This window comes from Garra rufa, chromosome 14 (genome assembly GCF_049309525.1).
Source record: "Garra rufa chromosome 14, GarRuf1.0, whole genome shotgun sequence".
NCBI lineage: Eukaryota > Metazoa > Chordata > Actinopteri > Cypriniformes > Cyprinidae > Garra > Garra rufa.
In genome coordinates this window covers 26764984-26785287 of record NC_133374.1, presented here as the reverse complement: position 1 = coordinate 26785287, position 20304 = coordinate 26764984, and the positions used below count along the sequence as shown (strand labels likewise).

Sequence of the window (20304 nt, the reverse complement as noted above, 5' to 3'; positions counted from 1 at the left end):
ACCATGGTCAATAAACCATTTACCAGTGGTTTTGGCACTGTGAGCAGGTGCCAGGTCGTGCTGAAAAATGAAATCTTCATCTCCATAAAGCTTTTCAGCAGATGGAAGCATGAAGTGCTCCAAAATCTCCTGATAGCTAGCTGCATTGACCCTGCCCTTGATAAAACACAGTGGTCCAAAGTACTTTTTTCGGATGAAAGCAAATTTTGCATGTCATTCGGAAATCAAGGTGCCAGAGTCTGGAGGAAGACTGGGGAGAGGGTAATGGAAATGTGAGCCTGAATGACCCTCTCTCTTTAACTTTCATTGTTTGGAAAAATTACAGTGAAAGTGCACGTCGTTTGATGATATCATGCGCTTACCCGTCAGGCTGTGTTGTGTAGGAGGTCGCTGCAGGGATGTGTATGATCTCTAGATGGCGACAAATCGCTGAATGCAGTTCATCATCTGAGGCGGAGATGACGAGGAAGAAGCTGTCAAAACACTGCAAGGCCGTTTGAGTCGGCATCTAAACATGAATTGGTTATACTCCAAATTTGCCCCTTGCATTCATTACATATGCCGTTAAGGTAAGTTCATTCAAATATTTTAATTTAGTAATCTTTCACGGTGATATGAGTTTCTTTTTTTACGAATTACGAAACGACAGCTTGATACCCATCAAAACATACAGCAACGTCATTATATACAGATGGAGTCATGATGTCTGGATTAGTAAAACTAGTCTTTTCTGTTAAGCTTGAGCGTTTGTGTTTTAATAATATGTATTTACAGTATTCAAGTAAATTTGATAGCAAATCGATATCTGCACACTACACATTAGCCGCCGCTTATAAACAACTGTCATGGTAACCACATTTTCATCTGAAGGCAGTCATTACTCATTACTCTAGTCATTTTTGTGTCGTTTATGTAATTGTATAGTTTCTTATTTTGATGACAGTGGTGGCTGCTGTCTACCACAGTTTTATTAGAAACAACGTTCAAACATTAGTCTATCTATTTGGTTTTTAAGAACAGTTCACTTCCAGAATGAACATTTTCTGATAATTTACTCACTCCCATGTCATCAAAGATGTTCATGTCTTACTTTCTTCAGTCGAAAAGAAATTAAAGGAGTAGTTCACTTTCAGAACAAAAATGTACAGATAATGTACTCACCCCCTTGTCATCCAAGATGTTCATGTCTTTCTTTCTTCAGTTATAAAGAAAATATGTTTTTTGAGGAAAACGTTTCAGGATTTCTCTCCATATAATGGACTTCTATGGTGCCCCTTAGTTTGAACTTCCAAAATGCAGCTTCAAAGGGCTCTAAATGATCCCAGCTGAGAAAGAAAGGTCTTATCTAGCGAAATAATCGGTTATTTTCTAAAAACATTTACAATTTATATACTTTTTAATCTCTAAACAGAGTACACACAGAGCTAGACAAGACGAGCATTTGAGGTTAAAAAGTATATTAATTGTAATTTTTTTTTTTTTTTTTTAGAAAATAACCCATCGTTTTGCTAAATAAGACCCGTCTTTCCTCGGCTGTGATCGTTTAGAGCCATTTGAAGCTGCATTTTGGAAGTTCAAACTGAAACGTTTTCCTCAAAAAACATAATTTCCTTACAACTGAAGAAAGAAAGACATGAACATCTTAGATGACAAGGGGGTGAGTACATTATCTGTAAATTTTTGTTCTGAAAGAGAACTACTCCTTTAAGGTTTTTGAGAAAAACATTCCAGGAGTTTTCTCCATATAGTGGACTCCAATGGGGATCAGCGTGTTGAAGGTCCAAACTGCAGTTTCAAAGGGATCTAAGGGTCTTATCTACAGTAGCGATACAATAAGTCATTTTCTAAGAAAAATACAAATTTATATACTTTTTAACTACAAATGATCATCTTACACTAGCTCAATGAAGTACCGACCCAGCTTTTAGAAAGCAAACGTGCAAAAAAAGTTTTTCACCCTACACTACCATTTTTAACCAAAATACACACACGAAGAACTAACTGCGCATAACTTTTCCAACGTGATTATGTAATGCATGAAGTCGAGCAAGTGCAAGACAAACATTTTTTTTCAGAAAATGAATGATCGTTTCGCTAGACAAGACCCTTATTCCTCGGCTGGGATCGTATAGAGTCCTTTGAAGCTGCTTTGAAACTGCAATTTGGACCTTCAACCCGCTGATCCCCATTGAAGTCCACTATATGGAGAAATCTCCTGGAATGTTTTCCTCAAAAACCTTAATTTCTTTGCGACTGAAGAGAGAAAGGGGGTGAGTAAATTTATTAGGAAAGTGTAAGTGAACTTCTTTAATGAACTAATTCTGAAAGAAACGGTTCACCCAAAAATTAACAAACCATTATCCCTGATATATATCTCTATTCCAGATCAGTGGTCATCCCTCATGTTCTACCAAAACCAGCTGCTTTCTTCTGTGGAAAGTGCAACCTGATCTCATGACGAAAACAAACCTGTGGGAACTTTTTTGCAAGATGTAAAATACATAGTGCCATGTACGTTTCCTGACATATTCGATGTGAAATGTCCACTGAGTGGCGCTAAAAAGGTGTTTGTTTTTTTCCTTGGAGCAGATGAACGTACATATGGTATGTTTTATCTGATGTTACATTTCACCGCAGTTGTGACTTAAAATGTCCGTTGAGTATTGCTATAACTCTATTGCTCCATAACGTTTTAAAAATAATGCGCCATCTGCACTACACCTAAACCTACCCGATATTATTAACAAAAGTGAATGTGATGTAAAAACGCAATCACAAGCCTGCATTTTTAGCTTGATTTCTCATCTTTCAGCTCTTTCATCGTGAGTCAGATTCGTACACAAAGATTCTGCATCCTCAGTCTAATTCCGTGCCGGCTGATCTACCGTGCAAGCTTGTTATGTCTGGGAAGCAAAACATATGGAGCTGTAATCATAACTGTGTACGAAAACGATTACAAGTGCTTGCTGTTTTACCGCCTCTAGTGTTCATTTCTGTTGGAAACTGCAGTGATATGTACTTATTGGTATGTATTTTGCGTTTGTGAAATGAGATCAGGTAAACAGAAGATGTTTTTTTAAAGAAATGTCTCAGTGTTTGTTGGTCTGTTTCCTTTTTCCTTCACAGGAGCATGTAAACCTCTGCAATGTCTCAGCCTGAGCGTCTCAACATGAGCCCCTGGGGCTTGTCTGAGTTTTTGGTCCAGAGGAGGTTGCTTGGTTTTGGGGCGCTGCTGGCCTGGTTGGTCTTGTTCCACCTGCTGGTCAACGTTTGGCTCCTCTGCGTCTTCACAAGCCTCTTAGTGGTTTTAGGTGGTTGGCTTGGTTCCCAGGCTGTCCTAGACTCAGACAGCATTGTTCACCTGGAGCGCTTTGTTAGGCTGGAGGAGATCCCGCATACTGTAGAGAGCGAGCGACAACTGGAAGACGAGATCCAGAAGACAGTCGCCAAGATCATACGTGACTTCGTCACTTCGTGGTACAGCACCATTTCCAGAGAAAACGAGTTTGAGGATGAGGTTCACAATGCCATGATCTCAATGGCGTTGGAGCTGAAGGGCCGAGCGGCAGGAGTTGACAGGAAAGCCTTATCCCAAAGAGTTTTAGACCTATCTGGATGCCACCTTCAGTGTTATTTGGAAGCTGTTAAACATCAAGAGGTGGGCAAAGATGGAGATCTCTGGGAGGCATACAGCAAACTCTGCCCTCTTCATCCCGCTCTTCAGAGCTCTGCTGTTGAGGTAAACTACGTACGGGCCATTGTAGATCTGCTTCTCCATGTTCTTGTACCTCCTCCACATTTAGAAACCCGAACAGGTCGATTTGTGGTGGGCGAACTCATAACATGCAACGTTCTTCTGCCTTTAATCGCAAAACTTTCTGATCCAGACTGGCTAAACATGTTGATTGTAAGCATCTTCAGTCAATCCAGTGAACCAGCTCCAGAACCAGAACCAGTAGAAGTACAAGCTCCACAACAAGTTGTATCTCCTCAAGAAAATACACCGCAAGAGCTTGAAATTCCTTGCGTTCTGACCCTGAAAGTCACCCCAGAGACCCCCACAGCAACAGAGGCCCCAACGCCTGAACTCGCAGCTTATGATGTTATTGACTCCACTGAGCTTTATTCTCCACACAATCTGGAGGAAGACGAACCACGGTCGACCAAACCGTTTCCATTGGGTTTCAACCCCAGGGATTATCTGAGACTCGGCAAGCCCAATCCGTTCTATCAAGAAACCGACTCTGATTTGGAATCTCCTTTGACGGACTTCAAGCGGAGCTCTCTAGAATCGCTGGTTCTGAATGGATCAGAGGAAACCCTTGTGGAAAGACTTACCGAATGTACCACTCCAATTGACGCTGTGTTGGATCTCGAGGATGAGCTTCCGACTTACACCAATGCGACAGAGAAGGAGGTATCAGTGACCGAGGAAGAGTCATCAAGTTTTTGCACTCTCCAGCCGTTGGAGAAGAGTAATGCGAGTGCATATCAGCCAGGGCTGGTGAACCCCAGTGAGCTGGCTTTGACTACACCCATCCAGGCTTCTTCATCAGCTGGGATAGCGTCCATGGCAACTTTCAACTTCGAGCCCCTCAGCAGCCCAGAGGGTCCGGTCATTATCCAGAACCTCCGTATCACTGGAACCATCACTGCCAAGGAGCACCGAGGCACTGGCTCACATCCCTACACTCTCTACACTGTGAAGGTGAATTGGTGCTTACTTTTCTCTGTGGAAAGAAAACTGAAAAATAAGGTTTAAGTTGACCAAAATTGACCAAAATTTTAAATATTTTTCCTATTTTTTTTTTTTTACATGTAGATTCATCATTATTTAGCACTTACTTTAAGTTCGCCTTCTAAACATGAACAGTTTCATTGTTAAATGTAATTTTTAGTAAATTTATACTAAATACTAAAATACTAATTTTAATAATGTACACTTATTGTATATCGCTATAATAAAATACATTTTTACTTAATAATAATGTTACTTAATAACTTTAAATATTGTTTTAATAAAAAAAACTATTGATTTTAGTTTTAATTTCATTGTTGTTGTTTCATTGAGTTTAGACAATATTGTACGAAATTTTAATATCGAACATTTTTCAGTTGTCTGTCTAAATTCATTCGAAACATTTAAAACAATTGATTTTAGTTTGTAGGTTTTAAAAAAAAAATAATTTACACAATGCTGTATAGAATTTTAATAGTGTACACTTTATTTACACAAATGTATTTTAATAATTATAGTTTTAATAATAAATAATAATGTTACTTAATAGTTTTTTAATATTGTTTTTAGTAAAAAAAAAAACCTATTGACTAGTTTTATTTTGAGTGTTTTTAATTTTTTTTATGAATTTAGACAATATTGTATAGAATTTTAATATTGAGCATTTTTCAGTTGTCAGACATAAAAATAATTATTATATTTGACAGAATAAATCTCCATCTCTGGAGTGCATTGATTAAAATTTTTAAATTATTATATTTTTTTTTTTTTCAGATTGATATCAGTATATTTTGAGTTATAATAATATATTCAAAAAGTTTGTTTTCTTGCTGTACATTATAATATTTCACTACCTAAATTCATCTGAAACATTTAAAACTATTTATTTTGCTTTGTAGGATTTATTTTTTATTAATTTACACAATACTGTATATAATTTTAATAGTGTACACTTATTGTAAATTGGCTACAAGAAAATGCATTTTTAATAATTGAAGTTTTTAATAATATTGAGGATTTTTCAGTTGTCAGACATAAAAAATAATTATAATATTTCACAGAATTTCAAAACCGGTCCATCTCTGGATGGAATTTTAAAATTTGTATATTAATTGTTTCATATTGATATCGGTAAATTATTAGTTATATTGATATATTCAGAATTTCCATTTTTCATACTGTACATTATAATGTTTTGCGGCCTAAATTCATGTGAAAACATAAAAAAAATAGTTTGTAGGATTTATTTTTTATTAATTTACACAACACTGTATAGAATTAAATAGTGTACACTTATTGTATTTTGGCTATAAGAAAATAAATTGTAATATTTGTAATTATATATATATATATATATATATATATATATATATATATATATATATATATATATATATATATAATTATAAGAAAATTAATTTTTATTAATTATAGTTTATTAGTAAATAATATGTTACTTAATAGCTTTAAATAATGTTTTACTATAAAACTATTGATTTTTTTAAAGTGTTTTATTTTATTATATTTGACAAAAGTTTAATACTGGTCCATCTCTGGAGTGGAGCAATTAAAATTTTATATTATTAGTTTATTATCAGAATTTCCATTTTTCATACTTTACATTATAATGTTTCTCTGCATAAATTCATGTGAAACATTTAAACCTATTGATTTTAGTTTTTATTTTAGATTTGTATATTAAATTGTATAAATTTTTATTTTATATTAATATACACAATTCTGTATAGAATTTTAATAGTGTACATTAATTGTATATTGGCTATAAGAAAATATATATTTTTTTACAATTAACATGTTTAATAATAGTTAATAATGTTACTTAATAGTTTTAAATATTGTTTTGATGGAAAAAAAAAAGAACTATTGATTTTAGGTTTAATTTCAGTGTTTCAGATTTTTAATCCAGGTCCATCTCTGGAGTTCCGCGACTGTAATTTTAGTTTTTAATCATGTTTTTGTCTAATTTAACAGTTTCTTTAAAGAAAATCTGACAAATACAAATGCTTCGCAATGTCACATTTTATTTGAGCCCACCCAAGAGTCATATTTATTAAGTTATAGCCACATTGTAGGGAAAAATCACACTATTCATGAAAATCTCCAATTCGTTCATATATATGTGACCCTGGACCACAAAACCAGTCATAAGGTTAAATTTGACAAAACTTAGATTTATACATCATATGAAAGCTCAATAAATAAGCTTTCTATTGATGTATGGTTTGTTAGGATAGGGCAATATTTGACTGAGATACATCTATTTGAAATCAGAAATCTGAGGATGCAAAAAAAATAAAAAAGACGGAGAAAATCACCTTTAAAGTTGTCCAAATTAGGTTCTTAACAATGCATATTACAAATCAAAAATTACATTTTGATATGTTTACAGTAGGAATTTTACAAAAAATCTTCATGGAACATGAACTTTACTTAATTTCTTAATGATTTTTGGCATAAAAGAAAAATCAAAAATTTTGACCCATGCAATGTATTTTTGGCTATTGCTACAAATATACCCCAGCGACTTAAGACTGGTTTTGTGGTCCAGGGTCACATATGATGTTGTGTAAAGTTTTAGTAATGAAACCAAGGGGGCGGAGCTTAGCAATTCCTCATTATAATATGGTTAGTTTATAATGATGTGTTTGTCTTGCAGTATGAGACAGCCATGGACACTGAGAACCCTGAATCTTTGCAGCCCATGGCCTATCACACCGTCAACCGACGCTACAGCGAATTCCTTAACCTTCAGACTCGTTTGGAGGAGAAACCAGAATTACGCAAGATTCTTAAAAGTGAGCAGAGCATATTAGTCCTGTCAGTTTCAAGGCTTTCCAAAACACTGTTTTATTGGCTGTCTTGTTCTGTTAACTGTAGACGTGAAAGGACCAAAGAAAATATTTCCCGAGCTTCCATTTGGAAACATGGACAGTGACAAAGTCGAGGCCAGGAAAGGTCTTTTGGAAACATTCCTTAGAGTATGTTCTTCGAATATAATTTTTTAAATATTATATAAACCTGAATATATTTAATGTTAGTATTCCAGTACATACAACTTCTTTTAAATGTTTATTCTTGTTCTTTTATTACAGCAACTTTGTGCCATTCCTGAAACGGCCAACAGTGAAGAAATGCAAGAATTTCTCGCTCTAAACACTGACGCAAGAATCGCCTTTGTGAAGAAACCCTTCATTGTTTCACGCATAGACAAGGTACTTTTCAAAAAGCATATTGTACATTTTAACTCAAACACTTCACATAAAAATACCTTTTTATGACATAATGTGACTTGGCAGATTGTAGTCAACGCTATAGTGGACACTCTGAAGACGGCCTTCCCTCGTTCAGAACCACAGAGTCCCACTGATGAAGTTGACGCAGATCCTGATGGGAAACTGTCCACTGATAAGAAATCCAAGTATGCCAGGAGAGCTGCTTGTTTACTGCTTTTATGAATCATTTCCTGTGTGACTAATACACGTTTCTCTCTGTTTCATTTGTAGGTCTAGAATGAGGTTCTCTAGTAAGATTGCCCCTGCTCTCAACGTGTCTGACATGAAACCCAAAGTGTTTTACAGCTTTGATGAAAGCAGCTCTGTAAGTAGCAGTCATCATTAATCAAGTCTTTTCCAATGCACCATAAGAAAGCAAATGAGAAATGGAAAATTGCTTTTGTTCATTTTCCCTTTGATCTGCAATACAGGGAATATGCATTGCTTTTGTTATTGTTGTTGTAGGTTTTCAGTGGCTTCTCGTTGAATGAGCTGGAGGGATTCATCTCAGAGAAGGAGCGTTTAGATGTTAAAGCAGGATTTGATGCTGATGCGGAGAGAAGTGCAGGCCCAGGACCTAAATGGGATATGAAAACATGCCCGTGTGCCAGAGCACAGCTACAGGATGCACCCGCCTTCAGTGATTCTGGTAATGACTCTTGCGTAAGAGAAATAATTGTAAATGTTATATTAATACATGAGTTCAACTCAATGACGTAATTATCCAATCACAGCTGTTCTTGTGAAAATGGCTCACTGGAGGAGAACAATTTTGAATTTGGTGTACAAGTCATATGAACCACTTACAGCATATGAGGCTTTCACTTCACTTTTAGAGCTCTGGTTGCCATTTTAGCATGGAAAAGCATGACCTTAGTCAGAAATTATAGGAACGGGGGTGTTCTATCCTGTTACTGGAGGTCTACCTTTTTGTAATGTTCAGCTACGATCCAGATCAAACAAAACTCTGCGTTCTGTTTTTTAATGAGCTGGTTAATGGGATAGTTTACTCAAAAATGAAAATGTTGTCATTAATTACTCACCCTCATGTTTTTCCAAACCTGTAAGACCTTTGTTCATCTTCAGAACACAAGTGAAGATATTTTTGATGAAATCCGAGAGCTTTATGACCCTGCATAGACAGCAACGCAACTTCCACGTCCAAGGCCCAGAAAGGTAGTTAGGACATCGTTAAAATAGTCCATGTGACATCAGTGGTTTAACCTTAATTTTTGAAGCTACGAAAATACTTTTTGTGTACAAAGAAGACAAAAATAACGACTATATTCAGTGAATACTTGTCTTCCGTGTCAGTCTTCGTAGCTTCATAACATTAAGGTTGAATAATTGATGTCACATGGACTATTTTAATGATGTCCTTACTACCTTTCTGGGCCTTGAAAGTGTCAGTTGTGTTGCTGTCTATGCAGAGTTAGAAAGCTCTTGGATTTCATCAAAAATACAGGTGAAGTCAAAAGTTTACATACACCTTACAGAATCTGCAAAATGTTAATTATTTTATCCAAATTGGATAATACAATTGGGATTATACAAAATGCATGTTATTTTTTATTTGGTACTGACCTGAATGAGATATTTCAGATAAAAGACATTTACATATAGTCCACAAGAGAAAATAGTTATATTTATAAAAATCACCCTGTCCAAAAGTTTACATACCCTTCATTCTTAATGAAGGGTACCTGAATGATCCACAACTGTGTTTATTTTTTTTTTGTTTAGTGATAGATGTTCTTGAGTCCCTTGTTTGTCCTGAACAGTTAAACTACCAGCTGTTCTTTAGAAAAATCCTTCAGGTCCCTCAAATTCTTTGGTTTATCAGCATTTTTGTGTATTTGAACACTTTCCAACGATGATTGTATGGTTTTAAGATCCATCTTTTCACACTGAGGACACCTGAGGGACTCATATGCAACTATTACAGAAAGTTCAAATGCTAATTGATGCTCCAGAAGGAAAAATTGTGCATTAAGAGCCAGGGGTCCTAAACTTATGAACAGAATGAAGATATGTCCATTTTTCTTATTTTGCCTAAATATCATTTTTTTTTTCATTTAGTACCGCCCTCAGAAGCTACAGAAGATACTTAAATTTTCCCCAGAAGACAAAATAAGTTAAATTTACCCTGAAGTTTTCACCCCCTGACTCTAAATGCATTGTGTTTCCTTCTGGAGCATCAGTGAGTGGTTGAACCTTCTGTAATAGTTGAGTCCCTCAGCTGTCTTTAGTGGGAAAAGATGGATCTCAAAAGCATCTTAGTCTTGGTGGGAAGGGTTCAAATACACAAAAAGGCACAAACAAGGGACTCATGAACAACTATCACTAAAAAAAAAAAAACTGCTGTGGATCTTTCAGCTAACAACACAGTATTAAGAATCAAGTGTATGTAAACCTTTGAACGGGGTAATTTTTATAAATTCAACTATTATTTTCTCTTGTGGACTATACATTGCATCTGCTCTCCATCATAGTGTTTTTGTCTTGTTTCTAGTCAAAATATCTAAACATTCTTAAATTAAGATGCATTTACTAGATAAGCAAAATGACATAAGATATTTAGTCTTGTTACCAGGGAAAAAAACTAAATCAAGAGCAGTTTGCTTAAAATAAGTAAAATAATCTCCCAGTGGGGTAAGTAAAATACCCTTGATTTAAGAATATTTTACTTACCCCACTGGCAGATAATTTTACTTGTTTCCAGGAAAAAAAAAACCTAAATTAAGTGCATTTTGCTTAAAAAAGACTACATATCTTATGTCATTGTGCATATCTAATAAATGCATCTTAATTTATACATTTTTTTTTTTTTGGATATTTTGACTAGAAACGAGACAAAAACACTAAGTAAGATAAGCTTTTTTTTGCAGTGTATGTAAATGTCTTTTATGTGAAATATCTTATTCAAGTCAGTACTAAATAAAAAATAACATGCATTTTGTATGATCCCTGTTATTTTGGTTAAAATAACTAACATTTTGCAGATTCTGCAAGGTGTAAGTAAACTTTTGACTTTTAACTGCATCTTAATTTGTGTTCTGAAGATGAACAAAGGTCTTACGGGTTTGAAACGACATGAGAGTGAGTGATCAAAGACAGAATTTTCATTTTTGGATGAACTATCCCTTTAACCAGCTCATTAAAAATCACAGAAAGGTGTGTTGGATTTTTTATTAGTGTAAAGAACTAAAAATAATCTGAAGAAGTTTCCACTATAAAGAACCTTTTGTGCAATTAAAAGTGTTAAAGGACGTTAAAGGTTCTTCATGAAATCTTAAATAGCTATTTTTTTATTTTTATGAGTGTTAGGTAAGTATGATTTATCTGTAATACTACATAAGTTAACTCTAGAGGGCAGCATTGTACTTTCATAATGATCCAGAATACCCCTTTGCATTGACAAAAACCAGCTCTCATAGTTCTGTGCAAGTAAAAATAAACAAAGCCATTTCATGTTCCATATTATAAAAACATGTCAGTGATTAGATCTGTGCGTGTTCATATTTTGTATTTTAGCTGTACTCGTGGACATGGAACATGCTGTGCTTTTATTCAGTCATTCTGGAAATCATTTTACAAACACATTTCTGACTAATGTTCCTTATAGTCTTTTCCAGCTGTGAATAATGTCTTTATATTGTGTGTGTATCTGTGTGTTTGTACACAGCTAGTGAGATGGCTCTATCTGACCAGGCCCTGAATATCCTGTGTGTGCTCATGAAGGATCACTGGAGCTGGCTCTGCACAGAGAACATCCAGAAGACCATCAGACTGCTGTTTGGGACCCTTATAGAAAGGTGCGTCCATTCTAATGATACCTTTTAAATTCAATCCAGATTCACATACTCCATACATCTCCAATTTAAATTACACTGTTGATGTTTTTTTTTTTACTATGGAGAATCAATCAAACGTGTTTTTAGCAGTATTAGTGCACAGACAGTTCATCCCTGCTGAGCAAAAGAAGAAAATGCCTTTATTTTTATAGTCTTTCTGCTTTCTTTAATCAGCAGCTGAGAGATTTTAGAGACGTTGCCCAATACATCTCTCATCTCCGATGTGGAAAGAAGTGGTGTTTTCAACTTAGTAAATGCCATAAATCTGCACCACATCTATAAATTTAAAATGCATAATTGCATGAAATAAAAAGTAGGACATTTCTTGAAGTTTTGTTTGTGCAGATCGGGTAGCGCAGATTTATTGGCTGAAATCTTGTCTACTTTATAGATTTTGACTACTACAACATTTGTATCATGACTGGAAAAGGATTGGCATTGCTTTAGGCCTTGATAATTGTCTTGAGGGGAGCCTTTTTACTAGATCTTTCACTTCATAGATCAGAAACACAGGCTCATTCAGTGTACATTTTTTTTAAATTATTAATATATGTTGATTTATGTTTTTAAAAAGTTGCTGTAGAGCATTCGTTGCATTGTCTGAAAACAATTTGGATATGCTGGACTAGTATGACTTCAGTTTTCAGTAATGTTTGAAAAGGTTTGGGGTCAGTAAGATTGGTTTTGTGGTCCAGGGTCACAAATATTAGTCTTAAGTAGCATGGGTATATTTGTAGCAATAGCCAACAATACATTGCATTGATTCAAAATTATATATTATATGCCAAAAAATAATTAGGTTATTAAGTAAAAATCATGTTCTATGAAGTTATTTTGTAAATTTTCTACTATAAATATATCAAAATGTAATTTTTGATTAGTAATATGCATTGCTAAGAACTTAATTTGGACAACATTAAAGGTGATCTCAGTCAAATATTGTCCTATCCTAACAAACCATACATCCATGGAAAGATGTATCTCAGTTTCAGTTTCAAATCCCTTATGACTGGATTTGTGGTCCAGGGTCACATTTTTATTCTGCAAAAATGCATTAATTAAAAGTTTCAGTATTTTTATAATTTATTTATGATAACAATAGTTATAATTATTAATTGTATTAATTAAATTACAATTTATAATATTATAATATATTATAATTTTCTGTTTTAATAAATGCATTTTTTTTTATTTCTATTCATCAAGGAATCATGATGAATTAAGTTTTCCACAAAAATATTAAGCAGCACAATTGTTTTCAACATTGACGATAATAATAAATATTTCTTGCACTGCAAAAAATGCTTTTCTTACTTGTCTTGTTTCCAGCCAAAATTACTGTCATGTTTTTTTTCTGAAAACAAGTCAAAATGAAGTGTTTTTGCTTGAAATAATCTGCCAATGGAGTAAGAAAATAATTAATAATTTTCTTACCCCATTGGCAGATTATTTTGCTTGTTCTAAGGAAAAACTCACTTAATTTTGACTTTTTTTTTTTTTTCTGAAAACAAGAAAATAATTGTTACTCAATATTTTGGCTGGAAAAGACAAAAAATCTAAGTAAGAAAAGCATGCTTTGCAGTGTGAGCAGAAAATAAGCAGAATGATTTCTGAAGAATCATGCGACACTGAAGAGTGATGATGGTAAAAATTCAGCTTTGCATCACATAAATAAGTGTTATTTTACACTGCAAATCTATTTTACAATATAACTTTTTTGCTGATTTTTGATCAAATAAGGCAGCATTGTTAAGACTTTTTTTTTTTTCAAAAACATTGAGAAATCCTGACCTCAAACTTTTGAATCGTAGAGTATAAATAATCCTTCGAGGCTCAACAGGGCCTAAAGACAGACACGGCCGACAGATGGATTGCCTCAATGAGGTGTCACTGAAGGCATCACTCATTCCCTCTCCAAACTGCTGTACAATTGCGCGATCATTCTTATTTTTAACCATGAATATAAATACTTTATTAAACAAGTTCTGCAGTGGAGACCGATGACAACTTGATGTAGGAAGTGAGAACTGTGTGTTTTAAAGCTGTCAACAGGCGGCTTTCCCCCATCCTCTCCTCCACTTCTCTTGGAGTTAATAACAGTCATGGGACGTCCCGCTGAGCCACCTTCAGTTTCAGCATGTTGTTGAAGCTTTCTGCTCTGCTTTAATTAAAGTACTACTTTGTTTAGCGATGACCGCATGTCTGTGCAGTGCAAATTTATCCTGTGGCACAGTAATACCTTTCTAATGCAGAGAGGTTACCGAAACCTTGTGCTATAAACCTTGTGCTTGGTTTCTTTGAAATCATCTCATCCGTCCTCGAGGATTCATGCTGAAAGGTCAGGCCTCGCATTAAATAGCACACGCAAACCCTCTGCTCCGTGCGCATCTGTTTTACAGATCCTCGTGTTGTGATGTCTAGCCATTTCAAATGACTCGTTTGTGAGGCTGTGTATTAAACACCTGCTTGCTGACCGGCTTCCTGCCATGTTTAGCTGATGGCTAACAGCCATCGGACGGGAAAGCTGAAGTGAGGCCTTTGGACGGACCCTGTGTCTCAAACGTGTGTCTTTTGTGGGTTCAAGCAGATCAGTGCAATATGTTTGAAATGTTCACAATGGTGCTTTTCCCCCTATCCACTATTTTGCAGGCTGTAGAACCATTTAATCTTCATTTTGCTCTAAACCAGGGGTCTTCGACCTTTTTCAGTACAAGGATATTGTGGTCGATCACAGGGGACAACAACGTCCTAGGGGTGGTGATATGACCGAAATCTTATAGACCAAATCGTAGTAGACGTCACAGTTACATCACTTGCAGCTGCGTGTGCATACTGGTGGCAGAAAACACTGGTAACAACAGTGAAAAGGGTAAAATCCATGGAATAAGAAAAAAAAAAAAAAACTATTTTGTGCCTTTTGATGCCTTTGGAATGCAAAGATGTCTTTTGAAGTTTAAACGGACAGACTATGGATGAAAACTGCTATAATTACTGTACTTTCAAAGCATAAATTTGATTTAAAGGGGTCATCGGATGCAAAACTAACTTTTACATGTTGTTTGAACATTAATGTGTGTTGGTAGTATGTGTACACAACCACCCTACACTGATAAAAATCCACCCAGTGGTATTTTTTAATCTTTAAAAGTAATATCCCTTTTTTAAAATCAGCTCATTCTCAGCTTCTTGTCGTTGTGATGAAACACAGTTGATTGACATGATTGTCTTACCTTAGACCTGTCCTCACCGAGATGAAACAGTCCGAATATGATCGCTATTGTGTGACTCAGGTGCAGAGGAAGACTCTAATTGAGCGATTGAAGTGTTCTGTTGTTGGATGTAATAATGAACATAGCAGTAGTCATTTACTCCCGACATCTGAGCCGCTTAAGAGGCAGAGGGCCGATCCCAATCTACATATGCGTCTATGTTCGTGTGAATAATTTGTGATGCAGCTTCACCCACAGCAGAAGTGAGTAGAAGGGTTTTTATGCATCTTTGCAAATGGCCTTTTCTTAATAATGTGCTTGTTGGAAAGTTTTGCCGATAAACGCGGCTAAAGTAAACAGTACGGCTCGTAATCCCTCAGCAGAGAGGGGCGGTGCGAGCAGAGCTCATTGCATTTAAAGGGCCCATGCGATAAAATGAGCTGATATTTTGCAGAGCTGATTTTGACAAAGTAAAAGGTTGTTTTTTTTACACTACTATTGAGAATTTTTAACCAAAGTATATTAGAGACTTTTCATTAAGACCCTAAAGAATCATATGAACTTGTGGAAAATGGGCATCCGATGACCCCTTTAAACAATATGTCTATTGTCTACATAATATTCACATATGCTGTTCACAGAGGACACATTGTATTAACCATACAGTTACAGCCTGACATAATATTTAAACTTATTACTATTAACATTTTACATAACATTAATTTATTTTATCTCTCAATTATTTTTTTTTCACTTTATTTTTATTCCAAAGACAAATACTATTATTTGTACAGAAACTGTATTTTTTACGTTCTTAAAGGATTACATAATTTACTTAACATAATTTCTTTACAACTGAATAAAGAAAGACCTGAATATCTTGGATGATAAGGGGGTGAGCACATTATTTGTAAATTTTTGTTCTGGAAGTGAACTAATCCTTTAAACCCTCCCCAACCAACCCAGAACAAACTGCCTAATATAAATAATAACAATGACAGCGTTTGCAATAACGGTACTAAAATTAGAATACAACAAAGGTGAATGATGCAATAGTTAAATTATCTCACAATTCTGACTTTTTTCTCACAAATGCAAGTTTATATCTCCTAGTTTGGACTTTATAACTTGATTTAACTCAACAGTAGTGAGTTTGTCAAATCTCAGGGGAAAAAAGCCAGAGCCAAGGGGAAAAAAAGGAATGACGAGTTGTTTTTTCTTATCAGAATTGTGAGATTTATTCTTGGAATTGTGAGAATAAAGTCAGAATATTGAAATGTAAACTCAAATTTATCTTTTTTTATTTTTTTAAATTTTTAACTGCCACTTGAAAACCGTAATTTTGTGCAACCAGATAAGCTCCACCCACAAAAATCATTACTGTTTGCAAACACTGAATTGGTCTATATCACAATATGAGTAATTGTATTTCCCAGTAACAAAATATATTACAGTATAGTTATTTTAGTTATTTATCAACATTTTTGATACCATAGAAATTTCATAATTCTTGTCACCAGTGTCAATGTCACAAAAAACTACTTCTAGCCCAAATAAAAAAATACAAGTAATTGAAATACTTGAAGACAAGTAAACAGCGATTAAATACAAATAAGAAACTAATTACAATCAATATTACAAAAAAATACAGTAGAACAAATTAGAAATGCTACATATATTCTATAAAGTATCAAATGTAAAAAAAAACCTCATATTCATCACTTTGTAAATTCTTATTCCTTCTTTTTAAAATGTATATTTAGTAGGGACGTAACGATATTATAAATATTGTGATATTGCAATAACAAAACTGTTATTGACCTCGATATTATCGTGGTCACATGACAATATGAAACAATAGGCCTTCCGGCCAAAAAGTGTAGATTTTAAAATATATTTCACAAGATCAGAATTCACTGACTCTTTTTTGACTGAAGTTTTCTTATAGTTAGGAACATGGGTCAGAGCTCTCAAAGTGCATTAGATAGAACAATTTAACTTTAAAAATTTTCAATTGTCTTTTTTTAAAATATCGCAATAAATATTGTACCGTAGATTTCATATCGTATGATCGTATCGTTATATTTTGATATTGTTACATCCCTATGATTTAGTCAAGAGCAGTGAGAGATTTTCTCTTTTTTGTTGTTTGATTAACATGAATGACAGATTGCAGGAATATTAGACTGCTGTCACTTTAAGAGCTCCCCAGATCCAGTATACTGTTACATGTGTTTTCTTTCTGAGCTGTTTGCTTTCACTTAAGACCTAAATTACTGTGTTTACAAGGATGCTTGCAAAGATGGGCATTTTGACACATACAAGTGTATGTATTTAACCGTTCAAGGCCTTTAAAGCAGCAAAATAACTCTATGAGCACAGTCTTCACATGCGCAAGTCTCTCAGACAGTGTGCATATAGCAAAATAAGTTTACTTTCGCTGATAATTGCGTTTCAATGGCTTAAAATCACTTGTTTTTAAACTACAATGCTTAAATATGTGCAAACAATAAGTTTTCGTGACCATGTAGCACAGCAACATCATGCGAGTGTGTAAACGTGATCGAGACGATAGTCCAAAATCAATTGCAATTGTACTTGGTGATGTGAGGCTTACATGCAGCTATGTGGCCATTGAAACCCATTCCATGAAGCTTGCACCGCACAGTTTTTGTGCTGATATTATAACAGTGGAAGTTTGAAACTCTTCAGTTAACTTTTTGGTGACTCTGTAACTTCACGTGGTTGCTGGTGTTTATAACTGCTTCCACTTTCCAATCTGCATTGCAAAATAAGTCGGATAGCATATCTTGATAGAAAGCACTACTGTTTGTCGTGACCGGATCAAACTATAGTTTTTCTGACTTCTGAACCGAATCCATAGAGTCTAACCTTTTCTGGACAGATGACTGCATGTTTAAGCTGAGCAGTGAAATTAGCTGTGGGGATTTGTGCTTAAAAGATTTAGGGAAAACATCATGCAGAAGTTCTGGATTGACTAACTTTGACTTGATGTTGTGTTTTTGCCTAAACATATTTTTATTTTGTTCACAAAAAATTAGTTTGAGATCATGCAGTACCAGCGCAGAAACCCCTAGCAGTCACCACGTCATCTTGGCATCATTCCCTCACATTTGCTTGTGTTTAGTCGCTATGACTTTAGATTGACAGTGTAATTATTGAGCTCAAAATAGACATTCAACCGCTTAGACTGTGTGGGGTGTTTTGATTGAACAAACGTTTTGTTTTGCATTGCATTGCATTGTTGAGTTATCTTCATGTCTTTGAAGGAGAGCGTCTCAGAATGTCTCCCACAGTGTTTCAAACCACACAGCGGTGGTATCAGGACACGTTTTTTGTCTTTAGATGGAAAAGCGTGCTGCATAATCGTATTCCTCATGCTGGCCTGGAACTATAACCCAAAAAACCTTCATCTTCTCATTATTTCTACTGTTTGGATTGTGCTGATATTGAAGCTGTTGCCATCTTCAGTTCTTTGGATGAAACAAGCTCCCTCTTGTTGCAATCAGTTAAGTGCAATGGAGGTTTAGTCAATATCAATTCATACAGGTATGTCAAGGATGACCTTTTCTAGTGGGGCATTTCTCTTTGCAGAGCTTGTTTTTTTAGAACTAATATCTGAACAAATTATCCTGTTAAATTGACTCATCAGGTGCATCACGTCCTCTGGCTCTTAAATATTTATACTGGCAAAGCTTAAAGGGATAGTTCACCCAAAAATGAAAATTTGATGTTTATCTGCTTGCCCCCATGGCATCCAAGATGTAGGTGACTTTGTTTCTTCAGTAGAACACAAACGAAGATTTTTAACTCAAACCGTTGCAGTCTGTCAGTCATATAATGGCAGTAAATGGGATCCACGGCTTTGAGAGTCAAAAATACATAAACAGACAAAACCAAATTAAACCCTTCGGCTCATGGCGATACATTGAGGTCTTAACACACCAAACAATTGGTCTGTGCAAGAAACTGAAAAGTATTTCTATCTTTTTTTTTTTTTTTTTTTTAAACCTCTGATCCACTGCAATGTCCAACTGTCCTGAGCTCATTCATCAACAGAAACATACATTAGCCGAACCCTGTTTGTTTTACATATTGTTATTTATAACAAACCATACTGTTTTACAGATGCGTTGTGAGATTTAAGTTTAACCGTGGTCCTAGTGCGTGCCTTACTATGGATAGAGAACTGTACGGTTTGATTTCTTTACCGAGAACCGTTCCACCCCTAATATTTACATGTGTGTGTGTGTGTGTGTATATATACATATACATAGTGCGCACAGATATTATGTAAACAAAACTATTTTGGATATGATTATCACAAATCGCACCCAAAATAAAAGTTTGTGTTTACATAATACGCGTGTGTGTGTGTACTTTGTATATTTATATGCATGTCTAAATAACACAAACTTTTATTCGATTAATCCAGTGGTTCTCAAACTTTTTTGGTCGCGCCCCCCTTTAAACCTTTAAAAAAAATCTGGCGCCCCCCCTCCCAAAAATACCTATCCCACCTAAGACTAAATGATTTTACTAAACTTAATGAAAAATTAATGCTTTCTTAGTTAAAAAAAAAAAAAGCTACAGGAGAAAAACACATGCAACACTTGAAATATAAAAAAATGGCACAGGGAGAATAACCGTTATTATCATAATTCTCTATGTTATTTGTTTATATATTTTTTGTAGGTTTCATGCTGTCCTAAGGCATAGCAGGGCTTGAAATGTAAAAAAGTTCGAGCACAAAAAAAATATAGGAGCACCCAATTTATTTTTAGTAATGTGCCGATCATGGCTGATTCTAATTGCAGATGTTTTACAAGCAAATGGGCTGATTCTGAAAGCCTTTTTTATATATTTATAAAGATTAATCGCATTCAAAATAAGTTTGTGTTTACATAATATGTGTGTACTGTGTAATTTATATACATATCTAAAAAAACAGACCTTTATTGTCGATGCGATTAATCGATTCATCAAAATTTAATCGGATCCAAAATAAGTTTGTGTTTACATAATATGTTCAGTCAAGCCTGACATTATTCATACCCCTGGCAAATTCTGACTTAAGGTTACTTTTATTCAACCAGCAAGGTTTTTTTTTTTTGACCGGAAATGACACAGGCTTCTCCCAAAAGTCAATAAGCTAATAGGAGGCATCATTGTGGAATTAAATATTACTC

The 20304-nt window shown here is 34.8% G+C and overlaps 1 protein-coding gene across 3 annotated transcripts in view; it reads left to right on the top strand.

Annotated features, from left to right (window-relative positions):
- The first annotated feature begins 453 nt into the window (after positions 1–453).
- Positions 454–20304, top strand: part of snx19b (sorting nexin 19b) — a 50025-nt gene continuing 30174 nt past the window's right edge. Inside the window, exons 1-10 of one of the 3 annotated variants that reach the window (XM_073817588.1) lie at positions 454–569; positions 2386–2511; positions 3127–4708; positions 7416–7554; positions 7637–7737; positions 7852–7971; positions 8056–8177; positions 8263–8356; positions 8497–8680; positions 11717–11846. In XM_073817588.1, the coding sequence (XP_073673689.1) occupies positions 3146–4708; positions 7416–7554; positions 7637–7737; positions 7852–7971; positions 8056–8177; positions 8263–8356; positions 8497–8680; positions 11717–11846 (2453 nt within the window). In that variant the 5' untranslated portion in view covers positions 454–569; positions 2386–2511; positions 3127–3145. Of the gene's footprint in view, positions 570–2385; positions 2605–3126; positions 4709–7415; positions 7555–7636; positions 7738–7851; positions 7972–8055; positions 8178–8262; positions 8357–8496; positions 8681–11716; positions 11847–20304 lie in introns of all 3 variants that reach the window. The other 2 variants (XM_073817587.1, XM_073817586.1) reach the window with 2 other exon arrangements.